The sequence below is a fragment of the Oncorhynchus clarkii genome, chromosome 11 (genome assembly GCF_045791955.1).
Source record: "Oncorhynchus clarkii lewisi isolate Uvic-CL-2024 chromosome 11, UVic_Ocla_1.0, whole genome shotgun sequence".
Lineage (NCBI taxonomy): Eukaryota > Metazoa > Chordata > Actinopteri > Salmoniformes > Salmonidae > Oncorhynchus > Oncorhynchus clarkii.
Window position 1 is genome coordinate 7,966,130 of NC_092157.1, and position 20,414 is coordinate 7,986,543.

Here is a 20,414-nt window from a genome sequence, read left to right on the forward strand (position 1 = left end):
GCCTCATTACAGAGATCTCTGAGGAATGGTGCTCTGATCACACAGCCTCATTACAGAGATCTCTGAGGAATGGTGCTCTGATCACACAGCCTCATTACAGAGATCTCTGAGGAATGGTGCTCTGATCACACAGCCTCATTACAGAGATCTCTGAGGAATGGTGCTCTGATCACACAGCCTCATTACAGAGATCTCTGAGGAATGGTGCTCTGATCACACAGCCTCATTACAGAGATCTCTGAGGAATGGTGCTCTGATCACACAGCCTCATTACAGAGATCTCTGAGGAATGGTGCTCTGATCACACAGCCTCATTACAGAGATCTCTGAGGAATGGTGCTCTGATCACACCGCCTCATTACAGAGATCTCTGAGGAATGGTGTTCTGATCACACAGCCTCATTACAGAGATCTCTGAGGAATGGTGCTCTGATCACACAGCCTCATTACAGAGATCTCTGAGGAATGGTGCTCTGATCACACAGCCTCATTACAGAGATCTCTGAGGAATGGTGCTCTGATCACACAGCCTCATTACAGAGATCTCTGAGGAATGGTGCTCTGATCACACAGCCTCATTACAGAGATCTCTGAGGAATGGTGCTCTGATCACACAGCCTCATTACAGAGATCTCTGAGGAATGGTGCTCTGATCACACAGCCTCATTACAGAGATCTCTGAGGAATGGTGCTCTGATCACACAGCCTCATTACAGAGATATCTGAGGAATGGTGCTCTGTTCACAGCCTCATTACAGAGATCTCTGAGGAATGGTGCTCTGATCACACAGCCTCATTACAGAGATCTCTGAGGAATGGTGCTCTGATCACACAGCCTCATTACAGAGATCTCTGAGGAATGGTGCTCTGATCACACAGCCTCATTACAGAGATCTCTGAGGAATGGTGCTCTGATCACACAGCCTCATTACAGAGATCTCTGAGGAATGGTGCTCTGATCACACAGCCTCATTACAGAGATCTCTGAGGAATGGTGCTCTGATCACACAGCCTCATTACAGAGATCTCTGAGGAATGGTGCTCTGATCACACAGCCTCATTACAGAGATCTCTGAGGAATGGTGCTCTGATCACACAGCCTCATTACAGAGATCTCTGAGGAATGGTGCTCTGATCACACAGCCTCATTACAGAGATCTCTGAGGAATGGTGCTCTGATCACACAGCCTCATTACAGAGATCTCTGAGGAATGGTGCTCTGATCACACAGCCTCATTACAGAGATCTCTGAGGAATGGTGCTCTGATCACACAGCCTCATTACAGAGATCTCTGAGGAATGGTGCTCTGATCACACAGCCTCATTACAGAGATCTCTGAGGAATGGTGCTCTGATCACACAGCCTCATTACAGAGATCTCTGAGGAATGGTGCTCTGATCACACAGCCTCATTACAGAGATCTCTGAGGAATGGTGCTCTGATCACACAGCCTCATTACAGAGATCTCTGAGGAATGGTGCTCTGATCACACAGCCTCATTACAGAGATCTCTGAGGAATGGTGCTCTGATCACACAGCCTCATTACAGAGATCTCTGAGGAATGGTGCTCTATTCACAGCCTCATTACAGAGATCTCTGAGGAATGGTGCTCTGATCACACAGCCTCATTACAGAGATCTCTGAGGAATGGTGCTCTGATCACACAGCCTCATTACAGAGATCTCTGAGGAATGGTGCTCTGATCACACAGCCTCATTACAGAGATCTCTGAGGAATGGTGCTCTGATCACACAGCCTCATTACAGAGATCTCTGAGGAATGGTGCTCTGATCACACAGCCTCATTACAGAGATCTCTGAGGAATGGTGCTCTGATCACACAGCCTCATTACAGAGATCTCTGAGGAATGGTGCTCTGATCACACAGCCTCATTACAGAGATCTCTGAGGAATGGTGCTCTGATCACACAGCCTCATTACAGAGATCTCTGAGGAATGGTGCTCTGATCACACAGCCTCATTACAGAGATCTCTGAGGAATGGTGCTCTGATCACACAGCCTCATTACAGAGATCTCTGAGGAATGGTGCTCTGATCACACAGCCTCATTACAGAGATCTCTGAGGATTGGTGCTCTGATCACACAGCCTCATTACAGAGATCTCTGAGGATTGGTGCTCTGATCACACAGCCTCATTACAGAGATCTCTGAGGAATGGTGCTCTGATCACACAGCCTCATTACAGAGATCTCTGAGGAATGGTGCTCTGATCACACAGCCTCATTACAGAGATCTCTGAGGAATGGTGCTCTGATCACACAGCCTCATTACAGAGATCTCTGAGGAATGGTGCTCTGATCACACAGCCTCATTACAGAGATCTCTGAGGAATGGTGCTCTGATCACACAGCCTCATTACAGAGATCTCTGAGGAATGGTGCTCTGATCACACAGCCTCATTACAGAGATCTCTGAGGAATGGTGCTCTGATCACACAGCCTCATTACAGAGATCTCTGAGGAATGGTGCTCTGATCACACAGCCTCATTACAGAGATCTCTGAGGAATGGTGCTCTGATCACACAGCCTCATTACAGAGATCTCTGAGGAATGGTGCTCTGATCACACAGCCTCATTACAGAGATCTCTGAGGAATGGTGCTCTGATCACACAGCCTCATTACAGAGATCTCTGAGGAATGGTGCTCTGATCACACAGCCTCATTACAGAGATCTCTGAGGAATGGTGCTCTGATCACACAGCCTCATTACAGAGATCTCTGAGGAATGGTGCTCTGATCACACAGCCTCATTACAGAGATCTCTGAGGAATGGTGCTCTGATCACACAGCCTCATTACAGAGATCTCTGAGGAATGGTGCTCTGATCACACAGCCTCATTACAGAGATCTCTGAGGAATGGTGCTCTGATCACACAGCCTCATTACAGAGATCTCTGAGGAATGGTGCTCTGATCACACAGCCTCATTACAGAGATCTCTGAGGAATGGTGCTCTGATCACACAGCCTCATTACAGAGATCGCTGAGGAATGGTGCTCTGATCACACAGCCTCATTACAGAGATCTCTGAGGAATGGTGCTCTGATCACACAGCCTCATTACAGAGATCTCTGAGGAATGGTGCTCTGATCACACAGCCTCATTACAGAGATCTCTGAGGAATGGTGCTCTGATCACACAGCCTCATTACAGAGATCTCTGAGGAATGAAACTGCTGCAGATAATAGCCTCTGACACATCTAACAGCAGAGCAGAGAGAGAGGCTATTCACCTACTGCCCTGTCCGTGCCACTAGAAAGGCTAAAACAATTAACATAGAGCCGCTAATAGCTCACTTCACCATTAAGCTCATTACCCTGAGATGAGCAGTTAGCCTCTTCATAACGCTGAGTGACTTTTAGAAACATAATGGATACTTAACATCCACTAAAATAAAGGCAGTGTGAGGCGGCCAATCAAAAGACGCTAATCTAAGTACCTCCCAGTGGTAACAGAGTATTGATACCTCCCCACTACAACACGGGATTCCTGGCCAGCCAGCCCTCTGTGAACCCTCAATGCCCGCTGTAATTACCCCAGGCGCATAGATGAACAGCGGGGGTGGGAAAACACCCACCCCCCCATTCCTCTTCTACATCAACCTCCCCCCACACCAGAGACATTTTGGAATTCAAAATTTCCCAGCTAATCTCCCATTAACTCCGAAAAGGCAAGACCCAGCCAGGCCAGGAAATGGATCACCATGACCCAGTTCTGTGGTGCCACAGGAAAAACCTTCCCCTTCTGGCGAAGGCACAGAGGCTGGCTACAGTGTCCCCTCCATCGTGGAGGCCTGGCCCTGGGTCTTGCCCGCTGCGAAAAGTTGAATTATTATGCCACATTTTTGGCAGTTTTACTTTAGTGAAACTGCAAACAGGATGCATGTTTTAGAATATTTGTATTCTGTACAGGCTTCCTGCTTTTCACTCTGTCATTTAGGTTAGTATGGTGGAGTAACTACAATGTTCATGATCCATCCTCAGCTTTCTCCTATCACAGCCATTAAACTCTTAACTGTTTTAAAATCACCATTCACAATCACCTCTGAGAGTGTGGGTGACACCACATTGGCATTTCAGAGAGTAGACCTGACACAGTTCTTATAGCCTTTAGCCGTACCCTTATCCTACTCCTCTCCTCTGTTCCTCTGGTGATGTAGAGGTTAACCCAGGCCCTGTGTGTCCCCAGGCGCTCTAATCTGTTGACTTCTGTAACCGTAATAGCCTTGGTTTCATGCATGTTAACATCAGAAGCCTCCTCCCTAAGTTTGCTTTATTCACTGCTTTAGCACACTCTGCCAACCCGGATGTTCTAGCCGTGTCTGAATCCTGGCTTAGGAAGGCCACTGAAAATTCTGAAATGTCCATCCCCAATTACAAAATTTTCCGTCAAGATAGAACTGCTAAAGGGGGCGGAGTTGCAATCTACTGTAAAGATAGCCTGCAGAGTTCTGTCCTCCAATCCAGATCCATTCCCAAACAGTTCGCGCTTCTACTTTTAAAAATCCATCTCTCTAGAAATAAGTCTCTCACTGTTGTCGCTTGTTTTCGACCTCCCTCAGCTCCCAGCTGTGCCCTGGACACCATATGTGAATTGATTGCCCCCATCTATCATCAGAGTTCGTACTGTTAGATGACCTAAACTGGGATATACTTAACACCCCGGCCTTCCTACAATCTAAACTAGATGCCCTCAATCTCACACAAATGATCAAGTAACCTACCAGGTACAACCCCAAATCCGTAAACATGGTGTCATGACGTTGGCCTGTTGGTGAGGTTTATGACCCCCATAAATACCTTTCCCCCTTTCCTCTCTCTCTCTCTCTCTAGTCTACAGAGTGACTATTGGAAAGCCCTTTGTTAACATAGAGAGTCTGGTGAACAGAACCATATTTCGGTAATCCAACCAGTTAAAAATATTAATTGGTACTTAAAGAATATGATATCAGATCAGTTGTCATCTGAGACATTATTACTGATGATTACTGATGATAGGATGACAAACTGTACCTACACATTCTAGTTATGAGATTCACATGGAATTGTTGTGCAATTAAAATGTTAATATGAAACTATTTGTGAAAAGATTAAATGTAATTTTAGCTTCTAAATGAATTGTTTCCATAAGGTAAACTCTGTTCACTCAGTGGCCCCGCCCAAGTGAACAGGCATTGGTTGTGAACTATGAAACACGCCCTTCTCTCCACCACCATATAAGCACTTTACGAATATGTAACATTTGCGTTCCCGAGGACGTGAGGACTGCTGACCAGACGTTAAAAGGGCTAATATCAACTACAGAACCTCTCTTTCATATCGTCTGAGATCCCCAAGGATTGGAAAGCTGTTGCAGTCATCCCACTCTTTAAAGGGGGAGACACCCTGGACCCAAACTGTTACAGACCTATCTATATCCATCCTGCCCTGCCTATCTAAGGTCTTCGAAAGCCTAGTCAACAAACAGATCACTGACCATCTCGAATCCCACCGTACCACGTTCTCCGCTGTGCAATCTGGTTTCCGAGCCGGTCACGGGTGCACCTCAGCCACGCTCAAGGTACTAAATGATATCATAACCGCCATCGATAAAAGACAGTACTGTGCAGCCGTCTTCATCGACCTGGCCAAGGCTTTCGACTCTGTCAATCACCACATTCTTATCGGCAGACTCAGTAGCCTCGGTTTTTCTAATGACTGCCTTGCCTGGTTCACTAACTACTTTGCAGACAGAGTTCAGTGTGTCAAATCGGAGGGCATGTTGTCCGGTCCTCTGGCAGTCTCTATGGGGGTGCCACAGGGTTCAATTTTCAGGCCGACTCTTTTCTCTGTATATATCAATGATGTTGCTCTTGCTGCGGGCGATTCCCTGATCCAGGGCTGTTGAGTCTGCCAATAAGAATACGGTGATTCACAGAGTCGAAAACCTTGGCCAGGTCGATGAAGACGGCTGCACAGTACTGTTTTTTATCGATGACGGTTATGATATCGTTTAGTACCTTGAGCGTGGCTGAGGTGCACCCGTAACCAGCTCGGAAACCGGATTGCATAGCGTAGAAGGTACAGTAGGATTCGAAATGGTCAGTGATCTGTTTATTAACTTGGCTTTCGAAGACTTTAGAAAGGCAGCTAAACACAATGGCCCTCCAATTTAGGATGACAAAAAATAGAACCGTCTGGAAAAAAAATGGGAACCAGTCGTTGTGATCTGTCATCTAGGACGCTATCAGTGTGCTACTCTGAGGCTCCACGGTGTCAACAGATTTACAGCCAGGACAGGACAGGACAGCCCAGGCCAGCCAGGACGGCCAGGCCAAGTTTCATAGAGTGGGACAGGTAGTGGAATTTTACTGCCGTTGTACAGGAACTAAATAACCAGCTGTCACCATGCACTCGCGGGTGCTATGACTCCGTGTGTGAGTCTGTGTGCACATGTAGTAAACAGGAAAATAAGGAGTGTTTGGGCTTCCAAAGACATCCGCTAGCGACTCGGCGGAAAAGTAATTAGCCCAGCAGCCAATGAACTCAAGGAGGCTACAACGTTCTGTCCAATCAGTGTTTATTTATCCAAGGCTTTTTCAGAAGCTCAAAACACTAATTGATTTACGCAGATAAAAATGGGATGTTGTTTGGAGTGGACCGGTTGATAACGATAAAAATATGCATCCAGTTTTGATTGCATGAATGAGTAATAGATTGAGGCTTTCCAACTCAGAGAGAAGATACTTCTGAAGTAGTTCCAACCTGGGATTGAGTCAAAGTTGTGCTAACGCTCCATATTGTAGCTCCGTAGAACAGAAAACTCTTTTACTGAGCAAATGCTGACGTACAGTTGAGCTAAGAACCTCTCTAGCCATCATGTTCATCACAAAAGGTTGAATGATAGAGGCACACAGACCCGTCACTGTATCACACTGGAAGTGTGTAATGCACTGGGCATCATACCACTACCGTTCTTCGGCTTTTACAAATTAAAAAGGACACATCCACAACGCAGCAGCTGACGAAGGAGAGAAGGATAGTGACAGACGAAAACCAGACACCTAGTAACAATCTCATCTTTAAGGCTGCTTGCCCAAACTGAATTAGTCCTAAAGTAACTACAAGAGGGAGGAATCACTGAGCTAAGGAACACAAGTTGGACTCGCTACAGCCTCTGCTTTCTAAATCGAACGAGAATCAAACTAAAAAGAGCTTTCTGCTTACTAATTTGCTCATTGTTCCACGGGGCTTGACTCCTCCAGTGTCCAGTCAGCAGCTAAATGGTCCCTCCAAGCAGGGACGGATAGCCCCATCTCCAGGGACAGATAGCCCCATCTCCAGGGACAGATAGCCCCATCTCCAGGGACAGATAGCCCCATCTCCAGGGACAGATAGCCCCATCTCCAGGGACAGATAGCCCCATCTCCAGGGACAGAACAATGTTTGCTTTACTCTCACTTAAGTACAAAACAACACAGAAATGTAACTCTAATGTCAGTGGGGAAACATTACCTTAGCCAACTAACCACTTTCTCCCAGGCTCGCCTCCACTTCATGAACATCCTGCTGATCCTCAATTTCCATAACATAACCCTTTTTAAATGTCAGATGATATTACATGTCACACTGTTACTGAGAGATGTCAGAGATGTCAGAGCTGCAGAGATGTCAGAGACAGCCGTCCAGCCAAATACATAAGCTCGTGGTCATAAGTGCTGGCACACTAACCGACTTTTTCCCACCTCAATTAACCAAACAAGAGACCTGTCCACATTTTGGTGGTTAAAATACATTTAGTAGAGAACAGTGTGGTTTAGTTTAAAATGTAAAAAATCTGCATTAACCTGCTGAAAAAAGGATGAAAAAAAACATGCCGAAGACTAATTACTACAAGACTAATTACTACAAGACTATTTTCACACGTCACAGACAAGTCTTTACTGCGGTATGAAATGGGTCAAATTAAACAGCCTCGCATTTGAATGGGTCCCTTTCTTTTAGAACAGAATATTCAAGTCGGAGGGATTTGAAAAGTACAGACCATTTGCATCTGGGTCTGAATGACACTCAGGGCTCCATTAGCGAGCGGTGAATATCTCCATGATGATGGAAGGCGTTAGCATCACTGAGCTGGGTTTTACTCCCGCTGACGCCCCGCGGAGTCATTAAACAGAGCCTTCCCACATGCTCAGAGTGCGGCTATTACGTTGCATTAATATCATAGAAGGTGGATACCGACCCATTAAAACGACAGCGGAGTTGACGGTAGGTGCAGTGCTACCACAACATCTGGCTGGTAGGTGCAGTGCTACCACAACATCTGACTGGTAGGTGCAGTGCTACCACAACATCTGGCTGGTAGGTGCAGTGCTACCACAACATCTGGCTGCGGTAGGTGCAGTGCTACCACAACATCTGGCTGCGGTAGGTGCAGTGCTACCGCAACATCTGGCTGGTAGGTGCAGTGATACCACAACATCTGGCTGGTAGGTGCAGTGCTACCACAACATCTGGCTGGTAGGTGCAGTGCTACCACAACATCTGGCTGTGGTAGGTGCAGTGCTACCACAACATCTGGCTGTGGTAGGTGCAGTGCTACCACAACATCTGGCTGGTAGGTGCAGTGCTACCACAACATCTGGCTGTGGTAGGTGCAGTGCTACCACAACATCTGGCTGTGGTAGGTGCAGTGCTACCACAACATCTGGCTGTGGTAGGTGCAGTGCTACCACAACATCTGGCTGGTAGGTGCAGTGCTACCACAACATCTGGCTGGTAGATGCAGTGCTACCACAACATCTGGCTTAGCGTTTTAAAAATCAGCATACAGTGGTATATCTTTCAACCAAAAACAATCTGCAGGCCTGTGATTTCCTCCCTTTTAGAGGCTAACAAAATATATTGATGTCCTGTCATGGTGTCATGTGGCGATCAACCTTCCACTAGCCTCTAGTCCCGAGGGACCAATTAGCCACGTGAGCTAAACGCCACCGCCTACTTAAAATCAGCACACGTCCCTTCATACTATATATATATATATCACCGTTGTAACAACGTTACACGTGTACTATAAAACAGGGAACCGCACAAAGGAGAAGAATGATGAGGCATTATTATATTCTGTTCAGTCAGTCACTCGGTTCATTTTTCATGTTAATGAACGCATGTCGTATCAGACACACGCTGTGAAAATTAGCTGTGCATATTGGCCGTAAGCGCACTCCGTTTAATTAATCTGTCAGTATAAATGTCAAAACAATTACAGGCTACGTTGAAGCAGTAACGTGTTTGTTATGGCCTAGAGTAGAGTGAGTAATTGGCCACAACACTGGGGGAGAGGTGGCGGAGAAGAGGTGGGGGGGGGGGTGTCAGCCTCATGCACAACCCCCTGTCGAAAATAATTAATTAAAAAGGGACAAACAAGTGACCTTTTTAGGACCCCCATCGTTCTCCTGAGACAACTGGCTGGTTTGGAGCGTGACTGTCATTAAAGAAGATGACATAGCAGTGGATAAGTAGGGAAGAGTAGAGGGAAAAACATTTAGGCTCCTGACCAATTGTATCATCCTATAAGACCGATCCACATGATGGTTGACTAACAACACTACCCCTTACATTCATTCTCTTTCTCAGAGTGATACACTACATTATCAAAAGTATGTGGACACCTGCTCCTCAAACATCTCATTCCAAAATCATGGGCATTAATATGGAGTTGGTCCCCCCCTTTGTTATAGCAGCATTCTCCACTCTTCTGGGAAGGCTTTCCACCCTATTTTGGAACATTGCTGTGGGGACTTGCTTCAATTCAGTCACAAAAGCATTAGTGGTCGGGCACTGACGTTGGGCGATTAGGCCTGGCTCGCAGTCGGCGTTCCAGTTCATCCAAAAGGTGTTGGACGGGGTTCAGCCAGGTCTGACTAATGGAGACAGACATCTGACTCACTGACTGCAGGGCAAAGGCATATAGAACAGCTATGGACAAACACAGCTTCCCTTGTACGCCTCACTGCCAGTCCTTTCTGTAAAGACGGGCTACAATTGAACTTCCTCTTGTTCAGTGGACGAGAGAAACACAATGAGCTGGCCCGGGTAAACTGGGAAAGAGGAGTCAGTTGGCGGTGAGAGAGAAGGGGGTGCACATTGTTGGCATGGTGATGACCTCTGTCATCCTCCCACTCAGGGTCGAGAGAGAGAGAGAGGAGGATGAAAGCACGAGAGAGAGAACACTGATATCTCTCTAAAGGAAAGAGGGTCAACCATTTTCAGCCTCTTTATAGACCGTGCTGAGAACAGCCACCATCTCGGGTGCCGTTACCACACAAAGACAGCACAGGTGTAAAGGTAGCAAAAACATACAAGATCAGAGGTCAATTACCTCAGATAACCTCTTCAACACACGCAATATATATTGAAATACCATAGCGATGGGTTTAAATTGCTCTTTTTGGTTTTGGCCATCTGGTAAACCTACAGCAACTGGATAATCCAGCCTTAAATTGCCTTGGCAGAGCATATTGGGTCCACTCAGCAGATACCTTGGCTGAGCTTATTGGGTCCACTCAGCAGATACCTTGGCTGAGCATATTGGGTCCACTCAGCAGATACCTTGGCTGAGCATATTGGGTCCACTCAGCAGATACCTTGGCTGAGCTTATTGGGTCCACTCAGCAGATACCTTGGCTGAGCATATTGGGTCCACTCAGCAGATACCTTGGCTGAGCATATTGGGTCCACTCAGCAGATACCTTGGCTGAGCATATTGGGTCCACTCAGCAGATACCTTGGCTGAGCATATTGGGTCCACTCAGCAGATACCTTGGCTGAGCATATTGGGTCCACTCAGCAGATACCTTGGCTGAGCATATTGGGTCCACTCAGCAGATACCTTGGCTGAGCATATTGGGTCCACTCAGCAGATACCTTGGCTGAGCATATTGGGTCCACTCAGCAGATACCTTGGCTGAGCATATTGGGTCCACTCAGCAGATACCTTGGCTGAGCATATTGGGTCCACTCAGCAGATACCTTGGCTGAGCATATTGGGTCCACTCAGCAGATAGTGGAGTGTTTGTGTGAAAGAAAAGCGTGGCTGACAGGAACGCCACAATGAATAATTTGTGCGATTCCTGCCTCAAGACGTCAGATAAACACAATGAAATATGCACAGCATGGTTAAGAAGACGATTATTTACATGAGCAAACAGATGGTATGAGTGTTATAGCCATTTCTCAGCACACAGGGTTCAACAGAGAGACCTTTACCATGCTGGTATTCCAAAGGTCACAGAGACCTTTACCATGCTGGTGTGCCAAAGGTCACAGAGCAGAGGGGCCATAACAACCACCACACACTCCAACAAAACCTGACCATCTCTCTGCTCGGTTCTCAATTCGAGGAAACGGCCTACCTCTTAAGCATCACTCATTTACTTCCTGTCCAAATTCTGTGCAAACTTCAATGCAGACCAACCCAGAATACTGTAAGAAAAAAAACATTTTAATTTACATTCTGCCACAGCCATCATTCTCCTAGAATGCCTATGGCGTACAATTAATTCTGACCTAGAGCTATGCAGACAAAAACGCTGCAGACCATTCAGCGTACCCTCTGAATGACACAGTGACTTGCTGTGTACAGTATATTAGAGGGCGAAGGGGAGCGTAGGACTGCTTCATTACTGAGCCCTTCATGGAGTAGGGCCCTCGTGCCTGCCATGTGTTGGTAGTACGGAGGATTGGAGATTAAAAAAATAGACATTGTGAAGTGAAGCAGAATCAATGGCTATGATGAATGTGGGAAATGTCAAGAGTCAGTGCATATTGTCCCTGAATAGAAAATGCCAATTCCATGATTATCATTAAAAAGGTTAATTTTTATTCAAGGTTTAGTTTATCGTCATGGTGTACAACATTGGCAGCTAAGAGCTACATTTCAGTGCAGTCCATGCCTAAATAAAGAAAGCTAATATTTAATTAAAATGAAGTGATAGATGTCCACGATGTCAGGAAATGAAAATCAGTATGCAAAAATTATCTTGGAGTCTTTGTTCCTGTGAAGTCATTTTTCTTTGAGGGTGAAAACATGTCTGACTTCACCAGGAGGGAGACGCGTGTTTAAATTGTTGCCGGGAAGAAAACGTGTTGGAGAGATTAGAAGCAAGATAAAAGGGTATGCAACTACACATCACTCAGGAGGGACGTTTTGGGGTTTGGCACTGAGGCATTGTTCTTAACTAAGCCTTCGGATGCTGCACCCTCAATAGGCTCTCATCGACAGCCGCCCATAGTGTCTGTGGCCATCATTAGCATCTCCATAGCAGGGAACTTCCTTTTTCCCCTGTTGCTCATTGCTGCTAGCAAGACACCCTGCAAAGGTGCACTTGAATACTCTCAAATACTGGAGCGTGAAAACAAACACACACACACACACACACACACACACACACACACACACACACACACACACACACACACACACACACACACACACACACACACACACACACACACACACACACACACACACACACACACACACGGGAAGTGAGAAATGTCCTGCAGCTACATGGGATACAAATGTCCTTACCGTTTTTACAGTACAAGTCTCTTCTTTCCAACCCCCGTTAGCATTAAAACACAAAAGCTGCATTATTAATAGCATGTTTTGAACTAATCATCTGGGTTACTGTTACTGTCAGCCCCAAACCTTATGTTAAGAGACACTTTCCTAATGCAGATGAATGATGGGGACCTTTGGGTAGTAGTGAAATCTGCTGTCCCCTCACGGGACTGCCTCAATGTGGGCCTGCTTCCCGTCTCTCGTCCCCATCGTCCAATTATGAAACACGAGTGTGGCTGCTCCCTTACAAACTCACATAAAGGATATTTGAGAAGTTTCCCCCCCCCCCTTGGCAATGACGATAGGTAGGAAACATAACACTGCACTAGCTTGGGTTTGTAGCTACCAGCAATAAATCATTTTTCAATAGGTTCTGTGTCAATAGGCTTGTCACAATAGGTTCTGTGTCAATAGGCTTGTCACAATAGGTTCTGTGTCAATAGGCTTGTCACAATAGGTTCTGTGTCAATAGGCTTGTCACAATAGGTTCTGTGTCAATAGGCTTGTCACAATAGGTTCGGTGTCAATAGGCTTGTCACAATAGGTTCGGTGTCAATAGGCTTGTCACAATAGGTTCTGTGTCAATAGGCTTGTCACAATAGGTTCTGTGTCAATAGGCTTGACACAATAGGTTCTGTGTCTATGAGTGTATGCAGAGAAATACTGTAATCCCTGGTTTCTAACTGACTGGTACAGTAGCTGCAAGTCTGTACTTTGTGTAGACAAGACTAGCCCCGTTTAAAAACCCACCTGGAAGGAGTGGTTTAGGGAAAACGCCCACACTTCCCTTCTGCTTAAAAGGAACATCACGTCCCCACAAACAGTCAGCATATTCATTATTGGGCAACAACAAGGCAATCCTGTAGAAAATCCCTGGATGGATATTTGGATCAGTGGCACAATTACAGACGGTTAGCGCAGCGTATCTCAACATGAATAGCAGCAGCAAAATAAGGCTTCATGCATGGCCAAATGTAGCCATTCTGGCACTGTCAAAACAAACTTTAACAAGTGGGGCCACAGAACAGCAAAAGAACAGACCCTCATTTCATAGACAATGGACGTGTTTCCATGAGTAAACTCTTCCCCCCTAACTTGAGCAATGCTCACTTTTCAGTACTGGGAGAAGGTAGGCTGGTAGAGCTCCTGTTCTGAGATTCAGTTTTTCCAACATAGACAACTTCACAGGACCGCAAGAGTAGGCCCTTTTTCTCCCACTCCAGCTTCTATTAGCACACAACAAATTCTCCAGTGTTACATGTTTCCCAGAATGCCTTGCCTTTCTGGTGAATTGTGGAGTTACCACCCATGACTGTATTTGTTAGTGATAGAGATATGGTTTTTGCAGTCTTTTTTTGTCCTATGGCCTTCACACCAAGTGAGATCCTAAGTGCATATATTATCAGGAAACATTGAATTATTCAACGTGTTACAAGCATTTAAAAAAAGGCTTTATTTTGAGGGCTTAGGTTGGCCCTAATACAGTGGCCTGAAACACATGGTTTTTAGGAATGCAGGTCACATTATGCTGCCTTGCAAAGTTAAATTCCTAATGGAATCCAGCTAGTTGGGATATCCTACATATGGAATTTTTATTCACCAATAACCTGAATTCAGAATGACTGCTGGGTTGGGAAGTCTAAGATGCATTTTGGGAAATATGATAATGATGGGTGTGGTTTTGGTTAAACACTGGTTATTAACACCAACACTTGGGTTATTTTTACACCAGCAAGTGTTAATGTAACACCTGAATCAACACTAGAAATGTTAGGTAACACTGGCCAATCTGCTGTGCATGTAAATGGCTGTCCTGGAGGAGTGAACATGAAGGGCCGCCTGTAAACTCTCAACAAAAAAACAAGCGGTGCCATTCAAGGAAGTAAAGGGAATGACACTGTCATTCTGTCTCCTATACGCCTGGCTAACCAGAAAACTGTGAACACAACAACAGCCTGAGTCTCAATAGGGACGTTAGAACAGAGGGATGGAAGACTAGTAGATCATCTAGACCAACATGTTCTGGCTGCCCTGAAGCTTAATCACACCAGATTTACATTCTGGTCATCATCATTCTCTCAAGAGTAAGAGATCACATGGACGGCTGCTCTAGTGGACGGCTGCTCCCTGGACAGACCACCTTCAGACTAGTCTATAACCAAGCTCCCTAGACAGACCACCTTCACACTAGTCTATAACCAAGCTCCCTAGACAGACCACCTTCAGACTAGTCTATAACCAAGCTCCCTAGACAGACCACCTTCAGACTAGTCTATAACCAAGCTCCATAGACAGACCACCTTCAGACTAGTCCATAACCAAGCTTCCTAGAAAGACCACCTTCAGACTGGTCCATAACCAAGCTCCCTAGAAAGACCACCTTCAGACTAGTCCATAACCAAGCTCCCTAGACAGACCACCTTCAGACTAGTCTATAACCAAGCTCCCTAGACAGACCACCTTCAGACTAGTCCATAACCAAGCTCCCTAGACAGACCACTTTTAGGCTAGTCTATAACCAAGCTCCCTAGAAAGACCACCTTCAGACTGCTCCATAACCAAGCTCCCTAGAAAGACCACCTTCAGACTAGTCCATAACCAAGCTCCCTAGACAGACCACCTTCAGACTAGTCTATAACCAAGCTCCCTAGACAGACCACTTTTAGGCTAGTCCATAACCAAGCTCCCTAGACAGACCACCTTCAGACTAGTCCATAACCAAGCTCCCTAGACAGACCACCTTCAGACTAGTCCATAACCAAGCTCCCTAGACAGACCACCTTCAGACTAGTCCATAACCAAGCTCCCTAGAAAGACCACCTTCAGACTGGTCCATAACCAAGCTCCCTAGAAAGACCACCTTCAGACTAGTCCATAACCAAGCTCCCTAGAAAGACCACCTTCAGACTAGTCCATAACCAAGCTCCCTAGACAGACCACCTTCAGACGTCTCTACAGCCTGATAGGTATGAGATCCACCAGAGGAAAGCTTTCAGCATGGAAAGGACAGCGGCACACACAAAGTGTCACAGAGGTTAGCCAGTTGCAGCTAGTGTAACTTACACGCACGTGAAGCAACTGCAGGGGGCTTGATGATATCCAATCCAGGCAGAGTTGGGTAGGTACCAGGTGTATCAGAAGTCTAGCGTGTGGGTGTCAGTGTTCAAGCTAAGGGAGGCCTACTTGCCCCTTTTCAACGGGACATGATTAGTACCGCTGCACCCCTGTAGCTCCTCCTGGGCTTTTTCTATATTTAGCGGCCTCCTACAGTCAGCGGGGATCAGGAAGTGTCTGTCGGTTCAGCTTCAGAGGACGCTGACCTGTTACCTGATAGCCCGGCCACTGACGCCAGGGCCAGGCTGAGGACCGCAGGAAGGCTTGCGCGGTGCTGTAAAGCTTAGTTGCATCATAGACCCAGCACTGAGCCAGAGAGCAGAGGCTGCAGGGTGAGTCTCATTAAACGAAAGAGGCTGTAGGGTGCATCTCATTAGTCTAAAGTGGCTTCTTCTCCTCGTCTCCTCTCCTTTGCATGCACTGATATGAAAAGTGTGAATAGGTTTAAAGGAAAATGAAATGTGGAGAAGACTAGGTTTTTAACCTCCCTCTCAGGTCCAACTAATTCACCTCACCGATCACATCTCCACAAGGTTTCTGTTCCCCTGAACCAACTTCATAGTGGGTGCGAGCAGTCTATAAAAACAGACACTGATAAACCCACTGATTGACATGCCATAGTTAGAAGAGACTGACAGACCGATAGCACTAACAAATGTTGTCTGTAGTCTAATTATTGTACAACGTTCACACATTGTGGTTTCACTACTTGGCTTTGTGTTCTGGCAGTTCATTTTTCTCCCAGAATGACATGTGTGAACCCCTTTCAGAGTCTCTGATTGTATGAATGTAGTAGGCCAGACGCTAGAAGGAATCTGCTCTAGTGCCTCTATTGCCTCGCTCGAACATCACAGAAGCAAAATGGGATGTTATTTGGGCCGGAGTGGATCAGAAACGCTAAATGTATTCGGGTAAAAAAAAATGGAATGAGCAAAAGGAGCTTCTAATCCTCAACAGCCTGAAAACGCACTTTAATATGGTCGCCGGCCAAGAAATGCTAGTCGCTCGCACGAGTCCTTCTTTAAAAACGCAGACTGGGACACAAGATACTAATTGCAACAGGCACACTTGCTTGCCAAAGAGCCAATTCCCTGAGAAATGTATCAGACTCTCTGCGTCAACAGAATGCTATAGTAGGAAGGAAGAGGGTGAAAACCCTCACAATAAAAATCACTATTGAAGAAGCGATGTGGCCTGGCTGGATATACCAGTTGGCTGTAATGTGACTAAGATTGTCACACTGAAAGGTAAAACTGCATAACAATAGCAGTTGCTAGGGGGAAAAAAACTGGGCTCATGCTAATGTTTTAGCCTGGTTTACTCGGTTTGGTTCAATGCCCAAAGTCAGGCCCTCTGGTTTGGGTTGGACTGTGTTGGCAAATGCCTTCCAAGTGCACATTCCCAAAGGGGAAATAGTTTTGTATTCCACTGCCAACTATTCCAAGCCAGCACTTTTCTGAGCCATAATGGGCCGCTGTCACAGTACCAGTATGTTGACCCTCACCCTCCTCACGTCAGAGAGTGAGAGAGCGAGCTAAAAAATAATGCTTCTGACACACAACGGAGAGGCGGGGCTACAGCGTTCCAGGTTGACATCCTAAACTATGTAGCCAGCTCCAACATTTCCATACAGGCCTGCATCCCAACTCGAGACACGACAATGTAAAATAATGCAAAGTGTCTGTACCTGTTCAAATGGGGAGATAACGTGTGAGGACAGTCACCACAGATAGAAATGGAACAAATTCCTAGAAGTTGTGCGCGCGCACACATTCCGATTAATTCGCATTAGTCCAGTCATGAAATAAGCTGAGGCTTTCCTTTCTCGTCTGATAACACCATCACTACATTAACCAAAACAAAGCAGGAGCGGGGAAATGAACAGGGGGCTCTTCTAAAGACAACTGTGTAAGATTAGAAGCTAGAGGACATGTTGACTCTGAGGGAACGGTCACTGTTGGGGACATTACACTGTACGTCACGCCAGAGTATAATTCAAGTTATGACAGAGATCATCGCCATGCATACCGACACTCCTGTAACAAAATCAGCACCATGAATTTACTCAAAGTCACAGTGATGACACATTGACCTCTCAGCTCCGCAGCGTCCGTGCCGTGGTTATTCTTGTCAAACAGGGTCTGGTATGACTTTAGGTCAACGAACCTCCACGACCCCATCCAGCTCTACCACTGCGGTGTCCTTGAGGCTGATGTTATTTGGTGTTGCTGTCAGCTGCTGCCGCTGATTGGGCAACAGTGCAAAGAAAGATAAATTAAAAAGTCAAAATGTAAATCGGCACTCATCAATGATAACCAAATATATTGGTCTGGGCACATGCCTATGCCTTCCCGGTTAGGAAGAGTTGACATCCCATTACCATTTGAGTAATTTAGCAGACACTCTTATCCAGAGAGATTTACAGTGGAAAGAAAGATAAATGAAAAGTGTCAGGAACACACACACTGGCCCACCTGTGCAGTAAACCTGTCAGAAGTACAATAACAACATAGTAGTACCAGTGAGAGTACCCTGTTGAACTCCTCCTTTAAGGCCGTGACTTCCCATCTGCTGAGTCTGACCCATATGCTAACTATACTCAGTCTCTGCTGATGTAACAAGGCCACAGCTCCCAGCAACCCGGAGAGTAAGGCTACTTATTACGAGGGTGTCATCTTCTGTAATGTTGCCATAGTGACGTATCTTTCCCCTCTCTGCTGGGTCAGCCAGCTCAGGGTCCTCCTTGAGACTCCCTGTGCCAGGTCCCCGTGTCAGGATATGAACCATGACTACTCCTCAGGGTTATTTCCTATATGATCATCGCCACTGGACATCTGCGTGTGTGTCAGTCCATCCATCTGAAGTATCCATTATCACATGGTCTAGAGAGGTCGATAGTCAGACAGGGATCCGTGTCAGAATGATGTAACAATTCCATTTTCAAATGTTCCTGCTCTAGTAGATGTTAACTGGTTCATGTTGTGGGGGATGGTCTCGATGAGCTACTAATCTTCCCATCCCTCTGTTCTACTTCCCTGTTGAGACTCGGGCTGTGTTGTGTGTTCCCAAGGCAGCAGCCAATGACGATCCTTCATAAAGATACATTTGGATCCAGGGGTGTAATGGATACTGGACAGTGTGGTGTAGCCCACCCAACCCTTCAATGTAGGCCAACATGAGACAAGACCCTGACTATCTGGGTTAGTGATGGAGAAAGCCTTCTGTGTGAAAGGGGTGGATTACACAGAAGTAGCAGCTGTGCATTTTGATTTTCATTCAGATTGCAGCTGATTTCTTCTTTTTTACAGCATTAGAGAATCAATAGAGAATACTTAAATCACAGTTAGTTTATAACATTGAAATATTATTCTATTGAAGTATTATTCTCAGTGAACAGGGGTGTAAGTAAGGTAGGCTATTTGCAAAGAAGAGCTGGCCTGTTTGATGTGAACATAGACAGGTGTGGCATTCTTTCCCAATCAACTGCAATATATATATTTATTTTACACCATACTGCCCCCCCCCCCTCCCCCCAAAATATTGCAGTTGATTGGGAAAGAATGCCACACCTGTCCCTATTTTCACATCAAACAGGCCAGCTCTTCTACGCAAATGGTCTACCTTACTACACCCCTGTTCACTGAGAATAATACATTTCAATTTTGTAATAAACTGTGATTTAAGTATTCTCTATTGATTTCCCAAAGGCAATACGCGCATGTCACATCATCCCATTTCTTCACCACGACTCACCTAATGTTTTGACAGCAATCTGCCGCGTTAAAGGTGGAGGTAGGTTGATACACACCAAATCCACATCCTGATGCAGCAAAACGTCGTCGATTCTATTGGTATAAAACGGTACGTTCATTTCTTTGGCCAGCTCCTCGGCTTCCTCCTGAGTCCGTCCCCATAGAGCCTTGACGGCGAATCCTTCGTTCTTCAAAAGCGGGATAATCACCCGCGTGGTCAAGCTGGTGCCAAACACGCCGACACCGGGAAGCATGACTCGAGTCCCGGTATTCACAACCAGCTTCACAGCATACCGACCCGGCAGACGCGGGGAGAAACGCGATTGTTAACATCAGGTTGGTGATCCACCTGCGCAGATAGACCGGGCACCTCGCATTTTAGCATCTGTTCTACTCCATTTGTCATAGATATTTTCATATACACCGTTATTCAACTATAACACGATAAGCCGTGTGTTATATCTACATCTCAAAATTCAAATGCACCGTTCTTTATCATCTGCGATCGCGCACCGCACTCACCGATGGACAAGGCATCTTTCCTGTAACGCCCTCGTTACAGATAACGAAACCACGAATATGAGTCAGAATTTCCTCGTTGCAGTGTTCTACTAGGGTTGTGAAAATGCATACCAATCGCATTCAATAGGCCTGGGGGATTCCTGTATTTAAACGCATGCAACGCCGATGATCCAGCGGTATTATACCGATTGTTATTGATGTTGCAACCCAGTTATCCACTGACTGTGCTCGATACGTCAGCCTCCCAGCATGATCCCCTCCCCGTTTTAACCCTCTCGTTCCTGGCATGAATGTAACGCTCACCATAGTGCAGCCCTTACAAAACTAGGGGTCGCGACCCCATGTGGGTACGCCTGATATGAAAATGGGGTCGAGGGAGAATTTTCAAAATCCTGGTAAT

The 20,414-nt window shown here is 46.0% G+C and overlaps 1 protein-coding gene across 3 annotated transcripts in view; it reads right to left on the reverse strand.

The window, feature by feature from the left end:
• LOC139420603 (glucose-fructose oxidoreductase domain-containing protein 1-like) overlaps positions 1-20,414 on the reverse strand; it is a 30,245-nt gene that overhangs the window by 3,177 nt on the left and 6,654 nt on the right. Inside the window, exon 1 of one of the 3 annotated variants that reach the window (XM_071170794.1) lies at positions 19,494-20,218. The exons of 1 other annotated variant lie outside the window; for it this stretch is intronic. In XM_071170794.1, coding sequence (XP_071026895.1) covers positions 19,494-19,746 — 253 coding nt within the window. In that variant the 5' untranslated portion in view covers positions 19,747-20,218. Of the gene's footprint in view, positions 1-7,228; positions 7,505-19,493; positions 20,219-20,414 lie in introns of those variants that run through there. One more of the 3 variants, XM_071170797.1, reaches the window with a different exon arrangement.